Source organism: Salmo trutta, chromosome 9, assembly GCF_901001165.1.
Source record: "Salmo trutta chromosome 9, fSalTru1.1, whole genome shotgun sequence".
NCBI lineage: Eukaryota > Metazoa > Chordata > Actinopteri > Salmoniformes > Salmonidae > Salmo > Salmo trutta.
The window spans coordinates 38,415,811-38,442,536 of record NC_042965.1 but is presented as its reverse complement, the minus strand read 5'-3'; the positions used below and the strand labels follow the sequence as shown (position 1 = coordinate 38,442,536).

The 26,726-nt window shown below is 44.8% G+C and overlaps 1 protein-coding gene across 1 annotated transcript in view; it reads right to left on the bottom strand.

Moving 5' to 3' along the window:
• LOC115200513 (serine/arginine repetitive matrix protein 4) overlaps nucleotides 1-26,726 on the bottom strand; it is a 116,581-nt gene that overhangs the window by 6,602 nt on the left and 83,253 nt on the right. Inside the window, exons 3-7 of the mRNA XM_029763638.1 lie at nucleotides 13,562-13,654; nucleotides 12,916-12,999; nucleotides 11,070-11,147; nucleotides 3,586-3,672; nucleotides 749-914 (exon numbers count right to left, since the gene is read on the bottom strand). Of these exons, the coding sequence (XP_029619498.1) occupies nucleotides 749-914; nucleotides 3,586-3,672; nucleotides 11,070-11,147; nucleotides 12,916-12,999; nucleotides 13,562-13,654 (508 nt within the window). The remainder of the gene's footprint in view (nucleotides 1-748; nucleotides 915-3,585; nucleotides 3,673-11,069; nucleotides 11,148-12,915; nucleotides 13,000-13,561; nucleotides 13,655-26,726) is intronic.

The window sequence follows — 26,726 nt, the reverse complement described above, 5'->3', positions numbered from 1 at the left end:
ATGCTGGGCCAATAGCAATCCATAAACAGTCAATAAAAAGTATTGTTTTGATGAAAAGAACTAGTACTTATATGCTTGAGCTGAATTGAAGACAAAATGAACTGCTACAGTATGTGTTGGAATCTTGCCAGCGGTCATTGTGCTGATCATTTCAACTCATTCTTTACCCATTAGCTTTTCACAAAAAAAACAGCTTGACTGCATCCTCTGCACATTATCATTAGCTGCCTACCACCAGCAAGTTCCCCGGGTGCTGTTTCTGCTAAGTTTGTGATTATTTAATGGTGTTAGATAAAAACAGAAAAACAAGAACAGATGACATCACTGCTCAATGAAGAGTTCATAAAAACAAGATGTCCGGAAACAACATGATTTCGGACAGGCCATGTAAAATTAGTTGGATTCAAAAGTGATTTAGATCAACCCTCGAAGGAATTCGAAAGACTATATTCCCAAAGATTTTGATGAAAGAAGATGTTGATAGGAAAAAAGGTAAAAGCCATGACAGAATTTGATTTTTTTTACAGTATATCTGATGAAGATTGTTTGTAAAATAGTTTGATCTTGAGAGAGGATATGGGCAAATAAACAATCTGATATTCTATATGTCAACATGTCATCAACAACGAAAACATTGCCCTGAACGTTCGGCTTCAGACAAGGAAGCAAGAGGTCTTACATGACCTTAATAGAGTAATACCACCGGAAGGTATTTTAGTTTAGGCTCAAAGTCCCGAGGAACACTTACGGTGCTGGTAGAAAGGACGGAGCGAAAGATTGGAGTTGTTTTACACACTGACTTGGCGGCCGGCTCCCACTCAAACCCTCCGTGGTCCAGTGACGCACCAGGGTCCTCCATCAGGGCTGCTAGGCCTCCCAACGCAGGCTGATCCACTGATTTGTGCAGATGACGTCTGTGGACACAAATATTAAGGAGTTAAAAACGTCACTACATCAAAGTCTACAATTCAGTACAAACTTAGTTTTGCTAAGAGCCTTTTCTGGAACACAATCGTCCAGATATACTGCCAACTGTGCTCGTTCGGGATAGGACAAAAACGATTTAGTCAAAATAGCACTAATTGTGCAGCCGTGAGAATACCTATTTGGGGTAATGTAATCACTGGGACAATGTTTACTGTTTGAACAGCTGTAGTTGAAGTTATGTCACAATATCATCCGAAGGACTTTATGACTGGTTATGATTAAACAGTGGCCTAGTTTCTGACAGTGGAAAAACTGTGGTGGACAGGGGTACACAGGCAGCCAGCTCAGGATGTGCCCCAGACTGTACAGGAGAACCAGACAGCAACCTCATAGTAAATGTCATCTACGGCTGAACAGGGATCAACCCTCAGCTGTTTACAGACTAATGCCTGCAACTCTGTCTGTGTGTGTGTCTTTGTCTATGTGTGTCTGTGTGTGTGTGTGCGAGACAAACCAGCTCGATATTTAGCCTAACCCTCAGACACAGGCAAACACTACTGGCACAGATACCAGTCAACCAGCCAAGCTAGGGGAACGAGAATTTACACAGACACAGCCTTGCCAAGCTGTGGCATTTCACATTTAAAACTAGAGCTACAGCTGTGGACACGAGCCGGAGAGCTAAGTGGGTTTTTATGGCTAGGCTTGACGATTATACAACTCCAGAATGATTATACCGTTCCATAATGCAGTTGGGGTATAATCGTTTCAATGGAACAGTTGATGTAGAATCCCTGAGTATTGAAGATTATTCAGATTGTCCCCCTGTCGTCTTCCCCCTACGACATAGACTGGGTTCCATATGGCACCCTAATCCCTATATAGTGCGCTGTTCTAACGTAGTGAACTATGTGGTGAAGCGGGACATTTTGGGACGCAGACAGACTCTCGGCACGGTCGGTGGAGCGCAATCGGTCGGTTGGGGTAAAGCCTGCTGCTGTTCAATTTCGGTAATGATTTCCTCTGCCGAATATCGCAGGTAAACTCCCAAAAATCGAGAGATCCAGAAGGGATTTCAATGCAATCATCTCTGGCTTTAGATTATTTCAGTTTGAAACATGGGCTCAGTTTTGTCGTCTCTCTGTCACCAGTGTGAATGAATAACACTTGACTGATCACTTGGAGAAAAGACAGAATTAATAAATGAATAAACAAACAAATAAATGAAAGGTCAGATGAGTGACACTAATATAAGGACACTAGAGGTGTAATATAATTGAGCTGTCTGTCTCTGAAGATGCAGATGTAAATGAAATGGTGTGTTTACGTTGTCAGAATGCATGTTAACCAATGGAACAGTTGAACAGAAACAACTGCTGCAGACCCAATGAATTTAACCCAACCTAACCCATCACCTCAAACAACTGCTGCAGACCCAATGAATTTAACCCAACCTAACCCATCACCTCAAACAACTGCTGCACACCCCATGAATTTAACCCAACCTAACCCATCACCTCAAACAACTGCTGCAGACCCAATGAATTTAACCCAACCTAACCCATCACCTCAAACAATAAGCCACCAAATCCATCAATCTATACCACTGTGAAAAGAGCCTGTTCGCATTGTAATTAAGGGTACATCTATCTGTGGACGGAGTTTTTCATCCATTTCCTGTGGACAGCGTTTCCAGCCATTTCCTGTGAAGCTGTGATAGGAGGGCTACCACAACCACTGTTAATCATTCCTATGATCACACACTGTCCCTATCAGTCAGTCACACACTGGCCCTATCAGTCAGCTCTGGCCCTATCAGTCACCTCTGGCCCTATCAGTCACCTCTGGCCCTATCAGTCAGTCACCTCTGGCCCTATCAGTCAGTCACACACTGGCCTATCAGTCAGTCACACACTGGCCTATCAGTCAGTCACACACTGGCCTTTCATTCACCTCTGGCCCTATCAGTCAGTCACACACTGGCCCTATCAGTCAGTCACACACTGGCCCTATCAGTCACCTATGGCCCTATCAGTCACCTCTGGCCCTATCAGTCACCTCTGGCCCTATCAGTCACCTCTGGCCCTTTCAGTCACCTCTGGCCCTTTCAGTCACCTCTGGCCCTTTCAGTCACCTCTGGCCTATCAGTCACCTCTGGCCTATCAGTCACCTCTGGCCTATCAGTCACCTCTGGCCCTATCAGTCACCTCTGGCCCTATCAGTCACCTCTGGCCCTAGTCACCTCTGGCCCTATCAGTCACCTCTGGCCCTATCAGTCACCTCTGGCCTATCAGTCACCTCTGGCCTATCAGTCACCTCTGGCCTATCAGTCACCTCTGGCCTATCAGTCACCTCTGGCCCTATCAGTCACCTCTGGCCCTATCAGTCACCTCTGGCCTATCAATGACAGCCTAGAAACAGTGGGTTAACTGCCTTGTTCAGGGGCAGAATGACAGATTTGTACCTTGTCAGCTCGGGGATTCGAATTTGCAACTTTTCGGTTACTCGTCCAACGCTCTAACCACTAGGCTACGCTGTCACCTCTGGCCTATCAGTCACACCTCTGGCCTATCATTCACCTCTGTCCGGGGCTGAAAAGAAAAACGGGGTTCTGTCTCTGTGTGTGAGTGTGCGCACGTCTCAGTGGCTAGGACTTACCTGCTCTCGGTGCTGGAGGAGCGCCAGGTGGAACTCTCAGACTCCGACCTCCGGTAGCGTCGTCTCCGGTGCATGTGCCTCCGTGAGCTGGAAGAGCAAACGAGAGGAGAGAGAAAGAACAGGGGATGAGGATCTTAGTGGGGAAGACATAGCCAGATGTTGCTGTGATGGATATTGGACTTGCTTACCCTTATACGTGTATATGCTTCTTCCCTGATAACTGCCACCAAATTAAATCAATATATATTTTTATAAAAATAAGACAAAGTAATGGAAAAACAATGACAGAACAAGAAAAGAGAAAGGAAGAGAGGAGGAGAGTAGAGCAGAGCAGAGCAGAGGAGAGGAGAGGAGAGGAGAGGAGAGGAGAGGAGAGGAGAGGAGAGGAGAGGAGAGGAGAGGAGAGGAGAGGAGAGGAGAGGAGAGGAGAGGAGAGGAGAGGAGAGGAGATGAGAGGAGAGGAGTAGAGTAGAAGAGAGGAGAAGAGAGGAGAAGAGAGCAGAGCAGAGGAGAGAAGAGCAGAGCAGAGCAGAGCAGAGCAGAGCAGAGCAGAGTAGAGTAGAGTAGAGTAGAGTAGAGTAGAGTAGAGTAGAGTAGAGTAGTGTAGAGTAGAGTAGAGTAGAGTAGAGTAATTTAGTGTAGAGTAGAGTAGAGTAGAGTAGAGTAGAGTAGAGTAGAGTAGAGTAGTGTAGAGTAGAGTAGAGTTAGAGTAGAGTAGAGTAGAGTAGAGTAGAGTAGAGAAGAGAGCAGAGGAGAGCAGAGGAGAGCAGAGGAGAGCAGAGGAGAGCAGAGGAGAGCAGAGGAGAGCAGAGGAGAGCAGAGGAGAGCAGAGGAGAGCAGAGGAGAGCAGAGGAGAGCAGAGGAGAGCAGAGGAGAGGAGAGTGGTCTGACATTCTGTAGCAGTCACACTATGTTCAACAACAATTCTCTGCGCTGCGCTGCTAACTACAGAACAATTGGAAATATTGTTTATTCACAGCGTGAACTTGGATTCTCTTATTCTCTTTTGGTCCCTTTTTCTCTTTCATTGTAATTCTTGCTTTCAATCGTTTTTTTTTCTCTATCGGAGTGGGTGATTTCATGGTGCTTTCAGAACACAAAAGCAGTGTAGTTGTCCACACTGGTTGCTTCTCATCATGGATCGTTACTCTGGACACTGATCTCTCTTTTGACAAACATATGAAGGATATTTCAAGGACAGCTTTTTTCCATCTTCGTAACATTGCAAAAAATCTGCTTTTGTCCCTTCTAGATTAGACTACTGCAATGCTCTACATTCAGGCTACACGAGTAAAGCACTAAATAAACTTCAGTTAGTGCTAAACACGGCTCCTAGAATCTTGACTAGAACCAAAAAATGTGATCATATTAGTCCAGTGCTAGCCTCTCTACATTGGCTTCCTGTTAAGGCCTCTCCTGCAGACGACACTACAGTGGTAGGCTTGATTACCAACAACGACGAGACGGCCTACAGGGAGGAGGTGAGGGACCTCGGAGTGTGGTGTCAGGAAAATAACCTCACACTCAATGTCAACAAAACAAAGGAGATGATCATGGACTTCAGGAAACAGCAAAGGGAGCACCCCCCAATCCACATAGATGGGACAGTAGTGGAGAAGGTGGAAAGTTTTAAGTTCCTCTGCGTACACATCACGGACAAACTGAAATGGTCCAACCACACAGACAGCATGGTGAAAAAGGCGCAACAGCGCCTCTTCAACATCTGGAGGCTGAAGAAATTCGGCTTGTCACCAAAAACCCTCACAAACCTTTACAGATGCACAATCGAGAGCATCCTGTCGGGCTGTATCACCGCCTGGTACGGCAACTGCTCCGCCCACAACCGTAAGGCTCTCCAGTGGGTAGTGAGGTCTGCACAACGCATCATCGGGGGCAAACTACCTGCTCTCCAGGACACCTACACCACCCGATGTCACAGGAAGGCCAAAAAGATCATCAAGGACAACAACCACCCGAGCCTCTGCCTGTTCACCTCGCTATAATCCAGAAGGCGAGGTCAGTGCAGGTGCATCAAAGCTGGGACCGAGAGACTGAAAAACAGCTTCTATCTCAAGGAAATCAGACTGTTAAACAGCCATCACTAACATTGAGTGGCTGCTGCCAACATACTGACTCAATCTCTAGCCACTTTAATAATTAAAAATTGGATGTAATAAATGTATCACTAGTCACTTTAAACTATGACACTTTATATAATGTTTACATACCCTACACTACTCATCTCATATGTATATACTGTACTCTATACCATCTACTGCATCCTGCCTATGCCGTTCGGTTATCGCTCATCCATATATATTTTTATGTACATATTCTTATTCATTCCTTTACACTTGTGTGTATAAGGTAGTTGTTGTGAAATTGTTAGATTACTTGTTAGATATTACTGCATGGTCGGAACTAGAAGCACAAGCATTTCGCTACACTTGCATTAACATCTGCTAACCATGTGTATGTGACAGATAGAATATGATTTGATTTGATTTGATTATAGAGCTCCATTTAAATGGAATGGTCTGCCGATCCATGTGAGAGACGCAGACTCAGTCTCGACCTTTGCCTCTAACCCTATTACAGTCCGGGTAGGTGCCGTGGGGGAGATCTTCGTGGGCTATACTCAGCCTTGTCTCAGGGTAATAGGTTGGTGGTTGAAGATATCCCTCTAGTTGTGTGGGGGCTGTGCCTTGGCAAAGTTGGTGAGGTTATATCCTGCCTGTTTGGCCCTGTCCGGGGGAATCGTCGGACGGGGCCACAGTGTCCCCCAACCCCTCCTGTCTCAGCCTTCAATATTTATGCTGCAATAGTTTATGTGTCGGGGGGCTAGGGTCAGTCTGTATATCTGGAGTATTTGTCCTGTCTCATCCGGTGTCCTGTGTGAATTTAAGTATGCTCCCTCTCATTCTCTCTCTCTCTTCTCTCGAAGGACCTGAGCCCTGGGACCATGCCTCAGGACTACCTGTCCTGATGACTCCTTGCTGTCCCCAGTCCACCTGGTCATGCTGCTGCTCCAGTTTCAACTGTTCTGCCTGCGGCTATGGAACCCTGACCTGTTCACTGGGCATGCTACCTTGTCCTGGACCTGCTGTTTTGGACCCTCTCTCTACCGCACCTGCTGTCTCCATCTCTGAATGATCGGCAATGAAAAGCCAACTGACATTTACTCCTGCGGTGCTGACCTGTTGCACCCTCTACAACCACCGTGATTATTATTATCTGACCCTGCAGGTCATCTATGAACGTTTGAACATCTTGGCCATGTTCTGTTATAATCTCCACCCGGCACAGCCAGAAGAGGACTGGCCACCCCTCAGAGCCTGGTTCTTCTCTAGGTTTCTTCCTAGGTTCTGGCCTTTCTAGGGAGTTTTTCCTAGACACCGTGCTTCTACATCTGCATTGCTTGCTGTTTGGGGTTTTAGGCTGGGTTTCTGTACAGCACTTTGTGACATCGGCTGATGTAAAAAGAGCTTTCCAAATACATTTGATTGATTGATCTAAAGGAAGACTCTCTAAAGCAGGTGAGCACAATTAGATACCCAGTAACTAACATGTTCTCCTCCCAAAAGTCCAAACCATTAAAATGTCTAATGTGAGCTATGATTTGGGGGCATATGCACTTCTTGTATATGTATAGCTAATAAACAAAGTACTACATTTCAAAAACATTCAACAATATTTATTGCACATTCTCAATGTAGATAGTAGAGAGAATTATTTATTTCAGTTTTTATTTCTTTCATCACATTCCCAGTGGGTCAGAAGTTTACATACACTCAATTAGTATTTGGCAGTATTGCCTTTAAATTGTTTAATTTGGGTTAAATGTTTCAGGTAGCCTTCCACAAGCTTCGCACAATAACTTGGGTGAATTTTGGCCCATTCCTCCTGACAGAGCTAGTGTAGCTGAGTCAGGTTGTTAGGCCTGTCTCAATGAGCCCAAGTATGCTTGGGGTCATTGTCCATTTGGAAGACCCATTTGCGACTAAGCTTTAACTTCTTGACTGACGTCTTGAGATGTTGCTTCAATATATCCACATCATTTTCCTCCCTCATGATGCCATCTATTTTGTGAAGTGCACCAGTCCCTCCTGCAGCAAAGCACCCCCACAACATGATGCTGCCACCCCCGTGCTTCAAGGTTGGGATGGTATTCTTCGGCTTGCAAACCTCCCCCTTTTTCCTCCAAACATAACGATGGTCATTATGGCCAAACAGTTCTATTTTTGTTTCATCAGACCAGAGGACATTTCTCCCAAAAGTACGATCTTTGTCCCCATGTGCAGTTGCAAACCGTAGTCTGGCTTTTTTATGGCAGTTTTGGAGCAGTGACTTCTTCTTTGCTGAGCGGCCTTTCAGGCTATGTCGATATAGGACTTGTTTAACTGTGGATATAGATACTTTTGTACCTGTTTCCTCCAGCATCTTCACAAGGTCCTTTGCTGTTGTTCTGGGATTGATTTTTACTTTTCGCACCAAAGTATGTTAATCTCTAGGAGACAGAACGCGTCTCCTTCCTGAGCGGTATGACGGCTGCGTGGTCCCATGGTGTTTATACTTACGTACTATTGTTTGTACAGATGAACGTGGTACCTTCAGGCATTTGAAAATTGCTCCCAAGGATGAAGCCGACTTGTGGAGGTCTACAATTTTTTTCTTAGTTCTTGGCTGATTTCTTTAGATTTTCCCATGATGTCAAGCAAAGAGGCACTGAGTTTGAAGGTAGGCCTTGAAATACATCCACAGGTACACCTCCAATTGACTCAAATGATGTCAATTAGCCTATCAGAAGCTTCTAAAGCCATGACATCATTTCTGGAATTTTCCAAGCTGTTTAAAGGCACAGTCAACTTTGTGTCTGTAAACAATTGTTGGATAAATGACTTGTGTCATGCACAAAGTAGATGTCCTAACTGACTTGCCAAAACTATAGTTTGTTAACAAGAAATTTGTTGAGTGGTTGAAAAACGAGTTTTAATGACTCCAACCTAAGTGTATGTAAACTTCCGACCTCAACTGTATGTAGGTGCTCATTGGTGAGTCTAGAAAGGTACTTATTGTTAATGATGTTCATAGTGGAGAAAGAAGACTCACAACTGTATGGGGAGCCAAACATGGTCAAGGTGTGTAGTTCTACTTTGGTTAGACCAGGGAAAACAGTCTCAGACAGCCTGCAGCCAGAAAGTTTCATGATCTGTTAGTGGAAAGTTCTCTCTTAGTGCAACATATTTTGCAGATCAATCAGTTCCATCTGTAGAGATCCAGCATGTGCCCACTTGAAGGTCTGTGTCACCTCCTTTGAAAATCCCCTGACATCTGTGATGAGGAATGGATTCTCAATTAGAAGAAGAAGCTGCTGTCCAAGGCTGAAGCTGTCAAAGCGATTTCTGAAGTTTCCAATCAGCGTATCTATGAAGTCGACATGAGGAGAAACATCTCTCTCACCCTGAATCTGTTCCTGCACTTTTGGGAAGTGTGCACAGTCTCCTTGAAGAACTTCCTTGAACACTTCCAGTTTCTTCTGGAAGGAGCGGACAGACATCATCAAATCACAAACTGAATTGTTCTTGCCCTGTAGTTTCATATTGAGCTCATTAAGGTGTGATGTCTACGAAAAGTGAAAACTGTGTTGCCTTCTGACTCTTGAGCTGTACTAGGGAAGCTGTTATTTCCTTTCGAATGGACCAAAAGCGTTCCAACACCCTGCCTTCACTGAGCCATCTTACGTTGTTGTGCAGCTGTAGGTCATTTGCATTTGCCTCAACTTCTTTCAGGAATTCTCTCAGCAGGACGATGTTGATGAGATGAGGATGCCCTGAGGAAGTTGATGAGTTTTATCATTGTACTCATCACTTCAGCATACTCTGACAGATTGGCAAACAGGACAGACTGATGAATGATGCAGTGGTAAGCTGTGAGATCAGGGTTGTCCTCTTTCAGCCGTGCCACAGCTCCTCTCTCTCTCTTCCCCGTTTGAGGTGATAGAGACCACTTGTTTTAGGTCCCCCTCTTCTCATTTTATGTGTCTCGAGTGGTGTTACACCTAACAGGTCTTCACAGAATTCCTTCTTCTCTGTGTGGTAAAATCTAACATACATCAGAAGCTGGGCATTATCACTCACATCAGTAGATCCATCAGCAGCTAATGCTATGCATGGTGCGCTCCTTATAGCTTCACCAAGCTGTGTTAATACATCCTCTGTTCGTATTTCACTTTTTCTTGCTGTTGTTGTACGTGACATTGGGATTTGCTTGATCTTTTCACACAGCTCGTCTTTTTGTTTACCATCAAGTAAAGTTTCAGCAACAGCATTCATGCACTCCATCACCACTCCCCGTCAATAAATGCCTTTTGGTGTTGACCCAAAATCAAAGCTATTTTTTAGTGAACATTCGTTTGCACGTTGTTGGGCAGTGAATGCATGGGAGAGGACTCTGGTGGATCGATCATACTGGGCTTTGTTTATTTTGCGTGCCCTCACCTCAGACTGCTGTGGATATCATCTACATTTTACATTTTAGTCATTTAGCAGATGCTCTTATCCAGAGTGACTTACAGTAGTGAATGCATACATTTCATTTCATGCATTTTTTATTTTTTTTTGCTCAAAAGATCTGTGCTTTGTCTTGTAGTGGCGCTTCACGTTGGCACTTTTTATTAGAGCCACCGTCTCTGACATATCAGGCAGAGTGGTTTGACACTCGCTGTGGGAAGAATATAGGCATATTTCTCTGTCCACTCCTCTTTGAAAGCTTGATTTTCTGTATCGACTTTCCTAACTTTTGTGCACGCCATTCTATAATTTCTCCTTTCGCTTCCGTTTTTGCTTCTCTCGCTGTCTCTCTCTCTCTCTAACAACATCAGTCTCCTAACATGCATTGTAAACATTTGCTTTGATTGGCTGAGTTTAAATAACGCACGTGATTGGACAACACACAGTAGTATGGGGCGCTGTCTGGGACCTTCCCAGCTGCCCTGAGCCAGCGCTGTATGTGTACATTGATAAAAAAGGGTTGCTTCAGCAGTATTTAATTTCACAATTATTTATGAGAAATGTGTCGAGGTCCAGATAGAACCTTCCGACCAATTGTGCACCTCTGCTCTAAAGGATCATGTTTATATTTCCTCACAGCTTCTGCTCGTAGCAGAAGGATGGCTTTACTACAGTGGTTCCCAACCTTTTTCGGTTACTGTACCACAAACTGAATTTTGCTCTTCCTGAGTACCCCTGAAGTACCCCGTCATGTGCATTTTACCAGAAGGCCTGTGGTAAAATGCAGTCTTCTGAAGTACGCCCTGTGGATAGGCCAAGAACCCCCATGGGTCCTAGTACCCCCAGCTTGGGAACTACTGGCTTATAATAGCAGGAGAGGGAAAAGGATGGCTAGAAGAGAGATCGGGCTGTGGAAAATGTACTGTGATGGAAAGATATATGTTCCTGAATTGATGAAAAATCACATTGACCAACCTTTTCTTGTGCTTTCGATCATCCTTCCTCTTATGTTTCAAACTAGAAGAGCTGTGCTTTGTCTTTTTAGAGGTGTATCTGGAAAATAAAAAATAATTGGTTATTGTTGTTGCTGACACTTCCGCTAGTTCTTTGTCATTTATTTGAGGGAGGCCTGCTATTAAAACTAACTCAGCCACTGCCCTCCAACATCATACATTAGTGATGTAATAGATCAGTTGGAGTATAATATAGTCTATAATATTTTCTTTTGTTATTGCCAAAGTAATCTTGCGTGCCAGACCCATAGTGTGTCTTCTGGTGAAATACATTTATTGTCAAAGTAACTCATTTCAATACCGATCAACAACAACATTAAGATGTCGGAAGTAGCTACCTGGTGGCGTTTCACATTATGACATGATACAGGAAGTAGCTACCTGTGGCGTTACACATTATGACATGATACAGGAAGTAGCTACCGCTGCCATTTGACATTATTTTTATTTTTATTTTGCCTTTATTTAACCAGGTAGGTCAGTTGAGAACAAGTTCTTATTTACAATGGCGACCTGGCCAAGATAAAGCAAAGCAGTGCGACAAAAACAACACAGAGTTACACATGGGATAAACAAACTTACAGTCAATAACGCAATAGAAAAATCTATATTCAGTGTGTGCAAATGTAATAAGATTAGGGAGGTAAGGCAATACATAGGCCATAGTGGTGAAATAATTACAATTTAGCATTAACACTGGAGTGATAGATGTGCAAATGATGATATGCAAGTAGAGATACTGGGGTGCAGAGAGCAACAACAAAAAAATAACAATATGGGGATGAGGTAGTTGGGTGGGCTATTTACAGATGGGCTGTGTACAGGTGCAGTGATCGGTAAGCTGCTCTGACAGCTGATGCTTAAAGTTAGTGAGGGAGATATAAATCTCCAGCTTCAGTGAATTTTGCAATTCGTTCCAATCATTTGCAGCAGAGAACTGGAAGGAAAGGCGGCCAAAGCAGGTGTTGGCTTTGGGGATGACCAGTGAAATATACCCGCTGGAATGTGTGTTACGGGTGGGTGTTGCTATGGTGACCTGTGAGCTGAGATAAGGTGAGGCTTTACCTTGCAAAGACTTATAGATGACCTGGAGCCAGTGGGTTTGGCGACGAATATGGAGCGAGGGCCAGCCAACGAGAGCATACAGGTTGCAGTGTTGGGTAGTATATGGATGGCACTGTGATAGACTACATCCAATTTGCTGAGTAGAGTGTTGGAGGCTATTTTGTAAATGACATCGCCGAAGTCAAGGATCGGTAGGATAGTCAGTTTTACTAGGGTATGTTTGGCAGCATGAGTGAAGGAGGCTTTGTTGCGAAATAGGAAGCCAATTCTAGATTTAATTTTGGATTGGAGATGCTTAATGTGAGTCTGGAAGGAGAGTTTACAGTCTAACCTGACACCTAGGTATTTGTAGTTGTCCACATATTCTAAGTCAGAACCGTCAAAAGTAGTGATGCTGGACGGGCAGGCAGGTGCGGGCAGCGACCGGTTGAAGAGCATGCATCTAGTTTTACTAGCATTTAAGAGCAGTTGGAGGCCACAGAAGGAGTGTTGTATGGCATTGAAGCTCGTCCGGAGGTTTGTTAACACAGTGTCCAAAGTTTGTTTGTTAAATTGGCTTTCGAAGACTTTAGAAAGGCAGGTTAGGATGGATATAGGTTTGTACCAGTTTGGGTCTAGAGTGTCTCCCCCTTTGAAGAGGGGATACAGGAAGTAGCTACCTGTGGCATTTGACATTATGACATGATACAGGAAGTAGGTACCTGTGGCGTTTCACATTATGACATGAAACAGGAAGTACCTACCTGTGGCGTTTGCTTTTCTTAGAGCTCTTCTTCTTCTTCTTCTTTTTCTTCTTCCTCACCGGAGACAGACTGTAGTACGGAGACCTATGACAGAAACCACCAAAAAAACATTATGACCACGCACACACGCACACACACCATTCTCTAAATGCACTCTTCTATCAAAGCCGGTAATATTCCTCTTTCTCTGTGTGCGTCTCTAAAATTTCCGTTTGCTCAGAGAACAGTTTGAACATGTCTAAAAATTGACCCATCTCACTAGGCCACCAGAGTGCTGGTTTCACTAGGCCACCATAGTGCTGGTTTCACTAGGCCACCAGAGTGCTGGTTTCCCCAGGCCACCGGAGTGCTGGTTTCCCCAGGCCAACAGAGCGCTGGTTTCACCGGGCCACCATAGTGCTGGTTTCACCGGGCCACCAGAGTGCTGGTTTCACCAGGCCACCAGAGCGCTGGTTTCACCGGGCCACCAGAGTGCTGGTTTCACCGGGCCACCAGAGTGCTGGTTTCACCAGGCCACCAGAGTGCTGGTTTCACTAGGCCACCAGAGTGCAGGTTTCACTAGGCCACCAGAGTGCTGGTTTCACTAGGCCACCAGAGTGCTGGTTTCACCATGCCACCAGAGTGCAGGTTTAATTTATGATCTGACCTTTCCCTCTTCCTCTTTCGCTCCGATTTCCTCCTCTTCTTCTTCCCCTTGGAAGTGTGGGGCCGAGGGGAAAGATCGTCATCAAACAACACACTGCAACAGGAGAAAGACAGGGATGGACAGGGTTACTGATTTGTTCTCCTCAGGGAGATGAAGGTTTCTGCATTACTGTATGAGACTCCTGCAGGACACCTGTATACAGGGACTCTGTATGCTAACAGCATTGCAATCAACTATATTTGTGGCCACACAGGAATGACTATAAAATCAATTAATTTTAATCATTGACAACTGTCTCCCCAGGAAAAAAGTTCCAACGTGACCAACTGACAAAATGTAGGATAAATGTTGGCTTAAAGCTCAGACACACCAATAAGTTTGCCTGCTGAGAGTACTTAGCACCTCTGAACGGTGTTGCCAGTCAAACTCTTTTGTGTTCACACAGCAAAGACCTTGAAGTCATCAGACACTCAACCTTGTTAAAGTACACCACACCAGTAGGTGGCAATAGCGTTGTTTCGCAATGCATATCCATGCATATTGCTTGTGGTCTAGATTCCATGCTATCTGCGCTGTATCTATTTCATACAAAGCCCTTGTTGTTACTAGCCAGATGGCCACAGCTACATAACTACACTTTATTTCACTCTCTATAATCGGAGATGATTGGAGATGCTTAATGTGAGTCTGGAAGGAGAGTTTACAGTCTAACCAGACACCTAGGTATTTGTAGTTGTCCACATATTCTATGTCAGAACTGTCCAGAGTAGTGATGCTAGACGGGCGGGCAGGTGCGGGCAGCAATCGGTTGAAGAGCATGCATTTAGTTTTACTAGCATTTAAGAGCAGTTGGAGGCCACGGACGGAGTGTTGTATGGCATTGAAGCTTGTCTGGAGGTTAGTTAACGCAGTGTCCAAAGAAGGGCCAGAAGTATACAGAATGGTGTCATCTGCGTAGAGGTGGATCAGAGAATCACCAGCAGCAAGAGCAATATCATTGATGTATACAGAGAAAAGAGTCGGCCCGAGAATTGAACCCTGTGGCATCCCCATAGAGACTGCCAGAGGGCCGGACAACAGGCCCTCCGATTTGACACACTGAACTCTGAGAAGTAGTTGGTGAACCAGGCGAGGCAGTCATTTGAGAAACCAAGGCTATTGAGTCTGCCGATAAGAATGCGGTGATTGACAAAGTCAAAAGCCTTGGCCAGGTCGATGAAGATGGCTGCACAGTATTGTCTTTTATCGATGGCAGTTATGATATCGTTTAGGACCTTGAGAATGGCTGAGGTGCACCCATGACCAGCTCGGAAACATTACATTTACATTTACGTCATTTAGCAGACGCTCTTATCCAGAGCGACTTACAAATTGGTGCATTCACCTTATGATATCCAGTGGAACAACCACTTTACAATAGTATATCACTTTACAATAGTATCACTTTACAATAGTATATCTAATAGTATATCTTTATCCTATCCCAGGTATTCCTTAAAGAGGTGGGGTTTCAGGTGTCTCCGGAAGGTGGTGATTGACTCCGCTGTCCTGGTGTCGTGAGGGAGCTTGTTCCACCATTGGGGTGCCAGAGCAGCGAACAGTTTTGACTGGGCTGAGCGGGAACTGTGCTTCCGCAGAGGTAGGGAGGCGAGCAGGCCAGAGGTGGATGAATGCAATGCCCTTCTTTGGGTGTAGGGACTGATCAGAGCCTGAAGGTACGGAGGTGCCGTTCCCCTCACAGCTCCGTAGGCAAGCACCATGGTCTTGTAGCAGATGCAAACTTCAACTGGAAGCCAGTGGAGTGTGCGGAGGAGCGGGGTGACGTGAGAGAACTTGGGAAGGTTGAACACCAGACGGCTGCGGCGTTCTGGATGAGTTGTAGGGGTTTAATGGCACAGGCAGGGAGCTCCGCCAACAGCAAGTTGCAGTAATCCAGACGGGAGATGACAAGTGCCTGGATTAGGACCTGCACCGCTTCCTGTGTAAGGCAGGGTTGTACTCTGCGATCTCAGACGATACGAAAGAGAGGTTGAACAGGCTAGTAATAGGGGTTGCAACAATTGCGGTGGATCATTTTAAAAAGAGAGGGTCCAGATTGTCTAGCCCAGCTAATTTGTAGGGGTCCAGATTTTGCATCTCTTTCTGAACATCAGCTATCTGGATTTGGGTGAAGGAGAAATGGGGAGGCTTGAGCAAGTTGCTGTGGGGGGTGCAGAGCTGTTGACCGGGGTAGGGGTATCCAGGTGGAAAGCATGGCCAACCAAAGAAAAATGCTTATTGAAATTCTCAATTGATTTATCGGTAGTTCACGGTTTTTCCTTGCCTCAGTGCAGTGGGCAGCTGGGAGGAGGTGCCCTTATTCTCCATGGACTTTACAGTGTCCCAGAACGTTTTGGAGTTTGTGCTACAGGACGCAAATTTCTGTTTGAAAAAGCTAGCCTTTGCTTTCCTAACTGCCTGTGTATATTGGTTCCTGACTTCCCTGAAAAGTTGAGTATCGCGGGGGCTATTCGATGCTAATGCAGTACGCCACAGGATGTTTTTATGCTGGTCAAGGGCAGTCAAGTCTGGGGTGAATCAAGGGCTATTTCTATAGTTGGTTCTACATTTTTTGAATGGGGCATGCTTATTTAAGATGGTGAAGAAAGCAGTTTTAAAGAATATCCAGGCATCCTCTACTGACGGAATGAGGTCAATGTCCTTCCACGATACCTGAGCCAGGTCGATTAGAAAGGCCTGCTCGCTGAAGTGTTTTAGGGAGCATTTGACAGTGATGAGGGGTGGTCGTTTGACCACAGACCCATTACGGACACAGGCAATGAGGCAGTGATCGCTGAGATCCTGGTTGAAGACAGCAGAGGTGTATTTAGAGGGCAGGTTGGTCAGGACGATATCTATGAGGGTTCCTGTGTTTATGGATTTTGGGTTGTACCTGGTAGGTTCCATGATAATTGGTGTGAAATTGAGAGCATCTAGCTTAGATTGTAGGACGGCTCTCACCTCTCTCTTTCCCTCTCCCCACCTCCCTCTCCAGCTCCAGCATTAGTCAGTTTCTCTCTTTCTCTCAATTCAATGGGGCTTTATTGGCATGGGAAACGTGTTTACAGTTCAATTGGGCTTTTTATTGATTTGTTCAACCTTTATTTAACTAGGCAAGTCAGTTAAGAACAAATTCTTATTTTACAATGTCGGCCTCCCCGGCGAAACCCTCCCCTATCCCGGATGACGCTGGGCTAATTGTTGCCTGCCGTATGGGACTCCCGAACACGGCCGGTTGTGATACAACCCAGGATCGAACCAGGGTCTGTAGTGACGCCTCTAGCACTGAGATGCAGTGCCTTAGACCGCTGCACCACTCATTTCCCATGTTTATTGGCATGAGAAACATGTTTACATTGCCAAAGCAAGGCTGGGAGGTTTTCTGCTTCTCTCTCTGCTTCTCTCTCTCTCTCTCCCTCTTTTTGGGGGGAGGGGGGTGTTGTCTCAGTCAGGTAGTGTCCCCCCCACCCAGACATTGCCTTTCCACCCGTAGCATGTTAATTTGTCAATATAAAGATGTAACTCTTGTCGAAGCCCATCTGTTTCTCAAGATGAACGCTCCTGAAAGGTCCACTTAATTTTCTCTCTGCAAATGGCTGATGCGTCGGGGCGACGAGGCCCTTTGAAGCACCAACAGACTGGTGGGAGTGAGGAAGAGAGAGAGTAAGTGAGACAAAGAGAGTGAGAAAGGAACAGAGAGATGTGCAAGAAAGGGTGTTTTATCTGCGATTCATTTGGACAGCTTTGCATTGGTTTCTATAATGAGGTAATAAATTAGCGTTATATGAAAAAGTGGAGAGCATCAATTGGGCAGGACTCGCTGTGTGTTTATATCACTGGTGGTTGAGGTGTAAATATGTTTGGCAAGCGAAGTGATGCTGAGAAAGAGAGAGCAGGTTTGTCATACACACAGTACAGAGGTACACACACACGCACACACAAACAGGCGGGTACAGTATGCATACAGTACATGCCCACACAAACATAAACATGCACTTGTACTAGTGAATGCAGCTATTGTCTATATTTGGTTGCTGACAGAGCACTTTGTGCATATAGATGTCAAACATTTAAAAAGTGTAATCAGAGCCAGCAGGTAAAACACTGTTGATTTACAAATTAGCATCGTCCCTGAAACTGTAAACACACATAGTCTCTAACAGTGTCAGAGTGGCTCTAAGCGTCATGCTGTGGTGCAACAGGGTTCTCAGTGCACACAGGCATGGCAAGGTTTTTCTTAAAATATATATTTGCTATCATTTGTTTCCCTGAGCCTCCGTTTGCCATTGAAATGCTCAGTCTGATCGTATGGGCATGTTGATACAAATGTACATATATTTACATATACAGCCCTGATTGGCGGATAGGATCGTAGACTCTAGAGCCTACCCCGCTTACCCCTTCAAAGTAGGAGGACACGTGCAAATAAAATATGACTGGTCATTGGTCAGAATAATCAGATTGTGATGTCATGCCGTCTTTCGGATGGGACGTTAAACTGACTGTGGTCTGTGGTCACTAAAGATCCCATGGCAATTATCGTTAGAGTAGGGGTGGTAACCCTGGTGTCCTGGCTAAATTCCCAATCTGGCCCTCATACCATCACGGTCACCTAAATCATCCCCAGTTTACAATTTGCTCAGTCATCACCCCTCCTCTCCCCTGTAACTATTCCCCAGGTCGTTGCTATAAATGAGAATGTGTTACCTAGTAAAATACAAATAAAAAATACAAATGGTGTGTGTCAAAAAGTCCATCCCACCTGAACAGGCTGAGATTCCAGGTGTTTCTTAATGTTCTTACACTGAAGGGTATTATCCTCATTTTCACCATTTTAGAGTGTTATTTCAACCTCATGGTCTGGAAATATATATTTTTTTTTTTGTTCTTATTTATTATTTTTTTTACAGGAAAATCTCATTTTTGACTATACATATTAAAGGTTAGGATTGGGGACTGGTAATCTAATCCTAGAACTGTAGTTAAGAGTAATTTCTGGTTAGGCAATAAGACATGAAATGGTGATTGAATAAAATAAATAGTCATAGAGATCTGTCGTATTCGCTCCAACTGTAGTAACTTTGTCCTTGAGGATCAACAGCTAATCAAAAAGGTAGCTAGCTATATGTACAGCATTAGCTAGACATCTACAGAAAGGACCGCAGTCAGAGACAATTTCCATAGACTGTCACGAGAGATTTATCTGAGGTGAGTCGGTTGATGTCAGTGGTTTCGCCATCATAGCCCTCTATCTTTCAATGAGCGGTTTGGTTTTAGCTCCTGTCCTCTCTCCTCAGCTCTCTGACCTTCAGGGAACAGACATGATAAACAGACCTCTGATGGAGGCCATTACTTCAATCTGTCAGCTAGTGGTGCACAGAGATAGGACAAGGTTAAGTGGCTTGCTCAAGGGCACATTGGCAGATTTTTCAACAAGTTGTCTCTGTGATTCAAACCAGCGACCTTTCAGTTATTTTGCCCAACACTCTTAACCGCTAGACTACCTACCACCCCACAGGTTTACTGCTTCCCTTCCCACTAGCGTCCCCTGGCTGTCCAATGAAAACACTCAATACAGAATCAGGCAAGGATGAGCATAGGAGTTTTTCCTCACTGTGTGACCTGCCCCCCAAAAAACTCCTGGCCTTAGTCATTATTAAAAACATTTTTTTTTTACTTCTAAGAAATTAAAAGTTCTCCACCATGAATAATTGATTTTATCCAGATTATTTTAATGTGTAAAATATGTTATAATAATCATCAGAAGAACATCAGAGACTGTTGCTCTCCTCTCTCTCCCATGCGCTTCTCTCTCTCGCCTGCTCTCCTCTCTCTCCCCTGCTCCCCTCTCTCTCCCCTGCTCCCCTCTTCCTCTCTCCTGCTCTCTTCTCTCTCCCCTGCTCTCCTCACTCTCCCCCCTGACACTCCTTTCTCCCTCTCTCCTGCTCTCCTCTCTCTCCCCTGCTCTCCTCTCTCTCTGCTAATCAAATCAAATCAAATCAAATGAAAATGTATTGGTCGCGTACACAGATTTGCAGATGTTATTGCAGGTGAAGCGAAATGCTTGTGTTTCTAGCTCCAACAGGGCTGTAATACATAGCAATAAAAAAATACACACATAATCCCCCCCCCCGCCCAAAAGAAAATAAGTTCTATATGATGAGCCATAACTAGAATACAGTATATATACTGAATTAAAATATAAGCGCAACATGTAAAGTGTTGGTCCCATGTTTCATCAGCTGAAATAAAAGATCCAAGAAAACAAATTTGTTTATATCCCTGTTAGTGAGCATATCTCCCATTTGCCAACATAATTCACCCACCTGACAGGTGTGGCATATCAAGAAGCGGATTAAACAGCATGAGCATTACACAGGTGCACCTTGTGTTGGGGACAATAAAAAGCCACTCTAAAATGTGCAGTTTTTGTCACATAGCACAATGCCACAGATGTCTCAAGTTTTGAGGGAGCCTGCAATTGGCATGCTGACTGAAGGAATGTCCAACAGAGCTGCTGCCAGAGAATTTAATGTTAATTTCTCTACCATAAGCCGCCTCCAACGTCGTTGTAGAGAATTTGGCGATACGTCCAACCGGCCTCACAACCGCAGACCATGTGTAACCACGTCAGCCCAGGACCTCCACATTTGGTTTCTTCACCTGCGGGATAGTCTGAGAAGGGTGCTGAGGAGTATTTCTGTCTGTAATATAGCCCTTTTGTGGAGAAAAACTAATTCTTATTGGCTGGGCCTGGCTCAGTAGTTATATACAGTAGGATGAGCCTTGACTAGAATACAGCATATACATATAAAGTGGGTGAAACAATATGTAAACATTATTAAAGTGAACAGTGTTCAATGACTGTATGTACATAAAGCAGCAGTCTTTAAGGTGCAGGGCGGAGGCCGGGTAGTGGTGACTAGTGGTGACTTGCCTGGAGATTGAAGCTGTTTTTCAGTCTCTCTGTCCAAGCTTCGATGCACCTGTACTGTCTCCGCTTTCTAGATGGTACCATGGTGAACAGGTCGTGGCTCCGGTGGCTGTGGTCCTAGATGATCTTCTTGGCCTTCCTGTGACACCGGGTGCTGTAGATGTCCTGGAGGGCAGGCAGTGTGCCTCCTGTGATGTGTTGGGCTGACTGCACCGTTACGGACAGTGCAATTGCCATACCAGGCGGTTATACAGCCCAACAGGATGCTTTCAATGGTGCATCTGTAGAAGTTTGTGAGGGTCTTAGGGGCCAAGCCAAATTCCTTCACCCTCCTGAGGTTGAAGAGGCGCTGTTTCACCTTGTTCACCATGCTGTCAGTGTGAAGGGACCATTTCAGGTTCTCAGTGATGTGCACGCCAAAGAACTTGAAGCTTCTGACCCTCTCCACTGTGGCCCCCATGGGGGTGTGCTCTCTCTGCTGTCTGATGTTGTCCACAATCAGCTCTTTTGTTTTGTTGACGATGAGGGAGAGATTATTTTCCTGGCACCACTCTGCCAGGTCTCTCAACTCCTCCCTGTAGGCTGTCTCATCATTGTTGACAATCAGCCCTACCTCTGTTGTGTCTTCAGTAAACTTGATGATTGAGTTGGAGATGTGCATGACCACGCAGTCATGGGTGAACAGGGAGTACAGGAGGGGGCTGAGCATGCACCCCTGTGAAGCCCCTGTTTTGAATATCGGCGTGGCGGAGGTGTTGTTACCTACCTTCACCACTTGGGGTCGGCCTGTCAGAAAGTCCAGGACCAAGTTTCACAGGAAGGGGTTCAGATCCAGGGCCCTAGACTTAGTGATGAGCTTGGAGGTCACTATGGTGTTGAAGGCTGAGTTGTAGTCGATGAACAGCATTCTTACATAGGTATTTATCTTTTGCAGGTGGGATAGGGCAGTTTGCAGTGCAATGGTTACTGTGTCATTCGTGGATCTGTTGTGGCAATATGCAAATTATAGTGGGTCTAGGGTGTCGGTGGAGGTGATATGGTCCTTAACTAGCCTCTCAAAGCACTTCATGATGACAGAAGTGAGTGCTACGGGGCGATAGTCATTTAGTTCAGTTACCTTCACTTTCTTGGATACAAGAACAATGGTAGACATCTTGAAGCAAGTGGGCACAGCAGACTGGGATATGGAGAGATTGAATATGTCCGTAAACACTCAGGCCAGCTGGTCTGCACATGCTCAAATGACTTACTCACGTCGGCCAAGGACAACGAGAGCACACAGTCCCTGTGAGCGGTGTTAGCTCGTCTGGGAGCAAAGTGTCAGTGTCTGCGACGAATATGGTATACCGTATTTTACAATATACCAGTATTGATGCACAGACTGGTTTGGGTTTTTGCCTTCTATAATGGTATTTGAATGTTTGGTTTGTTAAATGTGATACGGTGTGTGTAACGTCCATTTTTATAGTTTACTTCATTACTTCAGTCATCTCTCTCTGCTCTCTCTCCATGCCATTTTCCACACAGACCAAGCCCCGCCCCCTGTCACTCAAGGAGCACATTGTTGTTCCTCAACCACGAGACACTTGCGTTCAGTCTGCATGGTCAATTCAGTGCATGCAACAATGTTGATGACAACGATGCTGTTTTCACTTTGCTTCTTAATATAAATCCACTTGCATTCTATAATTACACAAATAGTTTGTGTTTCTTAAATCTGCAAACAGCTGGTTTGTCTTTTCTTAGTAAGTTGGGCCTAAATCTTGTCAGCCACTAATTGTTAGCCACTAATGCTAATTGCTAATGCTAATCGCTAGCTAGCTAATAAATATACTGAGTCGGGCAAACATAATTAGCTATACAGCCTTATAATACCAGTGATCGTGTAGACCTAAATCAGCATGTTGTTTGTGCAACAGTATCTTCTAAATCAAAGAGGAATACGTGAAGCAAGAATATGTTAGCTACATGAAGTAGCTAAGAGAAAACGTTCAATGTAGCCAAAGATTTTAGGGTCCGCGAGCGTAGGAAACACTTGTCAACACTTTGGTTCCTAACCTGTCACAATAACTCCTCCATGGCATTTTTACTCGTTATCATGTCAAACAACACGGTATTCAAAGTGTCCATTATTATACTCTAACAATATAAATAGAATAATCATTCTGTTTCCATGATTCCAACAGTTCACTCAAGTGTTTTGCTCTAAATCGCAAGTCACATCGCAATTGCGACATTTGGTTAAAAATAAGGCCTAGATTGTTTGCCCATATCGTGCAGCCCTACATGGCAGTGTGGAAATGATCTCAAATGAGTGCAGGATATGCAGAAATGTATGAAAATGCTTAAAATTATTTTGGGTTGAAGTTCAATTGAACAGTATAAAAGAATGGAGAAAGATCCTTAGAACGTATGTGTTGCCACCCTAGCATAGAACATTTACAACATAAAATACTGTCAAATACCATCATACTGTCCAATTCTTTTAAAATACAGTAATATGATATTTTAGCCATATCGCCCAGTCCTACCGCGACGTGGCTGGCTTTCCCTTTACAATCCGTGATTGTCTAGAGTCTCTGCCACATACGTCTCGTGTCTGAGCTGTTGAATTGCGACTCTACTTTGTCCCTGTACTGTCGTTTTTTCCTCTTTGATTGCCTTATGGAGGTTGTAGCTGGTCTGTTTGTACATGTCCATGTTCCCAGTCACCTTGCCATGATTAAATGCAAGGGTTTGTGCTTTCAGTTTTGCGTAAATGCTGCCATCTATCCAAAGTCTCTGGTTTAGATCCTTTCTAATCATCACAGTAGGAACAACATCCTCTATCCACTTCCTGATGAACCCAGTCACAACAACATCCTATATCCACTTCCTGATGAACCCAGTCACAACAACATCCTCTATCCACTTCCTGATGAACCCAGTCACAACAACGTCCTCTATCCACTTCCTGATGAACCCAGTCACAACAACATCCTCTATCCACTTCCTGATGAACCCAGTCACAACAACATCCTCTATCCACTTCCTGATGAACCCAGTCACAACAACATCCTCTATCCACTTCCTGATGAACCCAGTCACAACAACATCCTATATCCACTTCCTGATGAACCCAGTCACAACAACATCCTCTATCCACTTCCTGATGAACCCAGTCACAACAACATCCTCTATCCACTTCCTGATGAACCCAGTCACAACAACATCCTCTATCCACTTCCTGATGAACCCAGTCACAACAACGTCCTCTATCCACTTCCTGATGAACCCAGTCACAACAACATCCTCTATCCACTTCCTGATGAACCCAGTCACAACAACGTCCTCTATCCACTTCCTGATGAACCCAGTCACAACAACGTCCTCTATCCACTTCCTGATGAACCCAGTCACAACAACATCCTCTATCCACTTCCTGATGAACCCAGTCACAACAACATCCTCTATCCACTTCCTGATGAACCCAGTCACAACAACATCCTCTATCCACTTCCTGATGAAGCCAGTCACAACAACATCCTCTATCCACTTCCTGATGAACCCAGTCACAACAACGTCCTCTATCCACTTCCTGATGAACCCAGTCACAACAACATCCTCTATCCACTTCCTGATGAACCCAGTCACAACAACATCCTCTATCCACTTCCTGATGAACCCAGTCACAACAACATCCTCTATCCACTTCCTGATGAACCCAGTCACAACAACGTCCTCTATCCACTTCCTGATGAACCCAGTCACAACAACATCCTCTATCCACTTCCTGATGAACCCAGTCACAACAACATCCTATATCCACTTCCTGATGAACCGAGTCACGAGTCAGTATATACGTCAATACTATTCTCAGAGGTGATTCGGAACATTTCCGAGTCGGTGAGGATGACTGAAGAAAATTATCTTGGGTGGAAATGCGGTCGGCATTTAATGGTGAGGTATTCCAGTTTGGGAGAACAAAAGGGCTTGAGTTCCTGTGTGTTACCACAATCACATCATGAGTTAATCATGAAACAAACCCCTCCGCATTTTTTTTGGTCGGCGTGATGGACAGAGAACCCTGCTGGCTGAATGGATGGGGACAATATATCCGGAGAGTGCCATGGTTCCATAAAACAGAGTATGCTACAGTCCCTTATGTCACTCTGGATATGGTGATATGGTCCTTAACTAGCCTCTCAAAGCACTTCATGATGACTGAAGTGTGTGCTTCAGGGCGATAATCATTTAGTTTAGTTACATTTGCTTTCTTGGGTACAGGAATATTGATGGAAATCTTGAAGCAAATGGGGACAGCATGCACTGAGGATGCGGCTAGGGATGCTGTCTGGGCCAGCAACCTTGCGAGGGTTAACACGCTTAAATGTCTTACTCACTTCTGCCACTGAGAAGGTGAGCCCACAGTCCTTGGTAGCTGACCGCGTCGGTGGCACTGTGTTATCCTCGAAGAGGGCGAAGAAGGTGTTTAGCTTGTCCTGGAAGAAGGACGTGTTGTGGCTGGTTTTCCCTTTACAGTGCGTGATTGTCTATAGACCCTGCCACATACGTCTCGCGTCTGAGCCATTGAATAGCGACTCCACTTTGTCTCTGTCCTGATGTTTTGCCTGTTTGATTGACTGCGGAGGGAATAACTACACTGTTTTTAATCGGCCATATTCCCAGTCCCTTGCCATGGTTAAATGCAGTGGTTTGTGTTTTCAGTTTTCAGCCATCAATCCACAGTTTCTGGTTTGGGTAGGTTTTAATAGTCACAGTGGGTACAACATCTCCTACACATTTCCTGATGAACTTAGTCACCGTGTCCACGTATTCGTTGATGTTATTTTCAGAGACTACCCGGAACATATCCCAGTCTGCGTGATCAAAACAATCTTGAAGCATGGATTCCGATTGGTCAGACCACCAATGAATAAACATTAGCACGGATACTTCCTGTTAGATTTTCTGCCTATAGGAAGGGTGGAGCAAAATGGAGTCGTGATCAGATTTGCCAAAGGCAGGGCGGGGGAGGGCCTTGTAGACATTTCAATAAGTTGAGTAGCAGTGATCCAATGTTTTCCCAGCTCGAGTACTACAGTCAATGTGTTGGTAGAACTTTGGTAGCGTTTTCCTCAGATTTGCTTTGTTAAAATCCCCAGCTACAATGAATGCGGCTTCAAGATATGCGGCTTCCAGTTTGCAAAAAGTCCAGTGTACTTCTTTGAGGGCCATCGTGATATCGGCTTGAGGGGGAATATACACCGCTGTTACTTTAACCAAAGAGAATTCTCTTAGGAGGTAATACGGTCAGCATTTTATTGTGAGGTATTCTAGGTCGGGTGAACAAAAGGACTTGAGTTTCTCTATGTTATCACAATCACACCATGAGTTGTTAATCCTGAAACATACACCCCCATCTTTCTTCTTCCCGGAGAGTTCTTTATTCCTGTCTAGGCGATGTACTGAGAACCCAGCTGGCTGTATGGATGGGGACAGTATATCCCGAGAGAGCCATGTTTGCGTGAAACAGTATGTTACAATGCTTGATATCTCTCTTGAAGGAGATCCTTGCCCTGAGCTCTTCTACTTTATTATCCAGACACTGAACATTAGCGAGTAATATACTCAGGAGCGGTGGTGTGCATGCCTCCTGAGTTGGACTAGAAGTCCACTCCGAATACCTCTTTACCGCTGGCAGTGTTTTGGAGCAGCCTCTGGAATAAGTTCAATTGCCCTGGGGGGTACGAACAAAGGACCCAATTCAGGAAAGTCATATTCCCGCTCTGATGTCCAAAAGTTATTTCCGGTTGTATGTAATAACATTTCTGGGCTAATAATGTAAGAAGTAACACACAAAAAAACGAAATACTGCAAAGTTTCTTAGGAGCTAGAAGCACAGCTGCCATATCTGTTGACGACTTCTTGATACCTAGTCAGTTGCACAATTGAATGCATTCAACTGATATGTGTCTCCCACATTTAACCAAACCCCATCTGAATTCGAGATGAGGGGGTAGCTGCCTTAACCTGTTAATCCATGTCTTCAGCGCCTGGAGAGCTGTTGTTGGGGGTTAAATGCCTTACTCAATTGCAGAACGGCAGATTTTCGGTTAATTGCCCAACGCTCTAAACCGCTAGGTCTGTTCGAACAGTCATGCCAAAGAAAGCTGGGTAACTTTGTGTTAGAAAAGATACCAGAAGACAAAT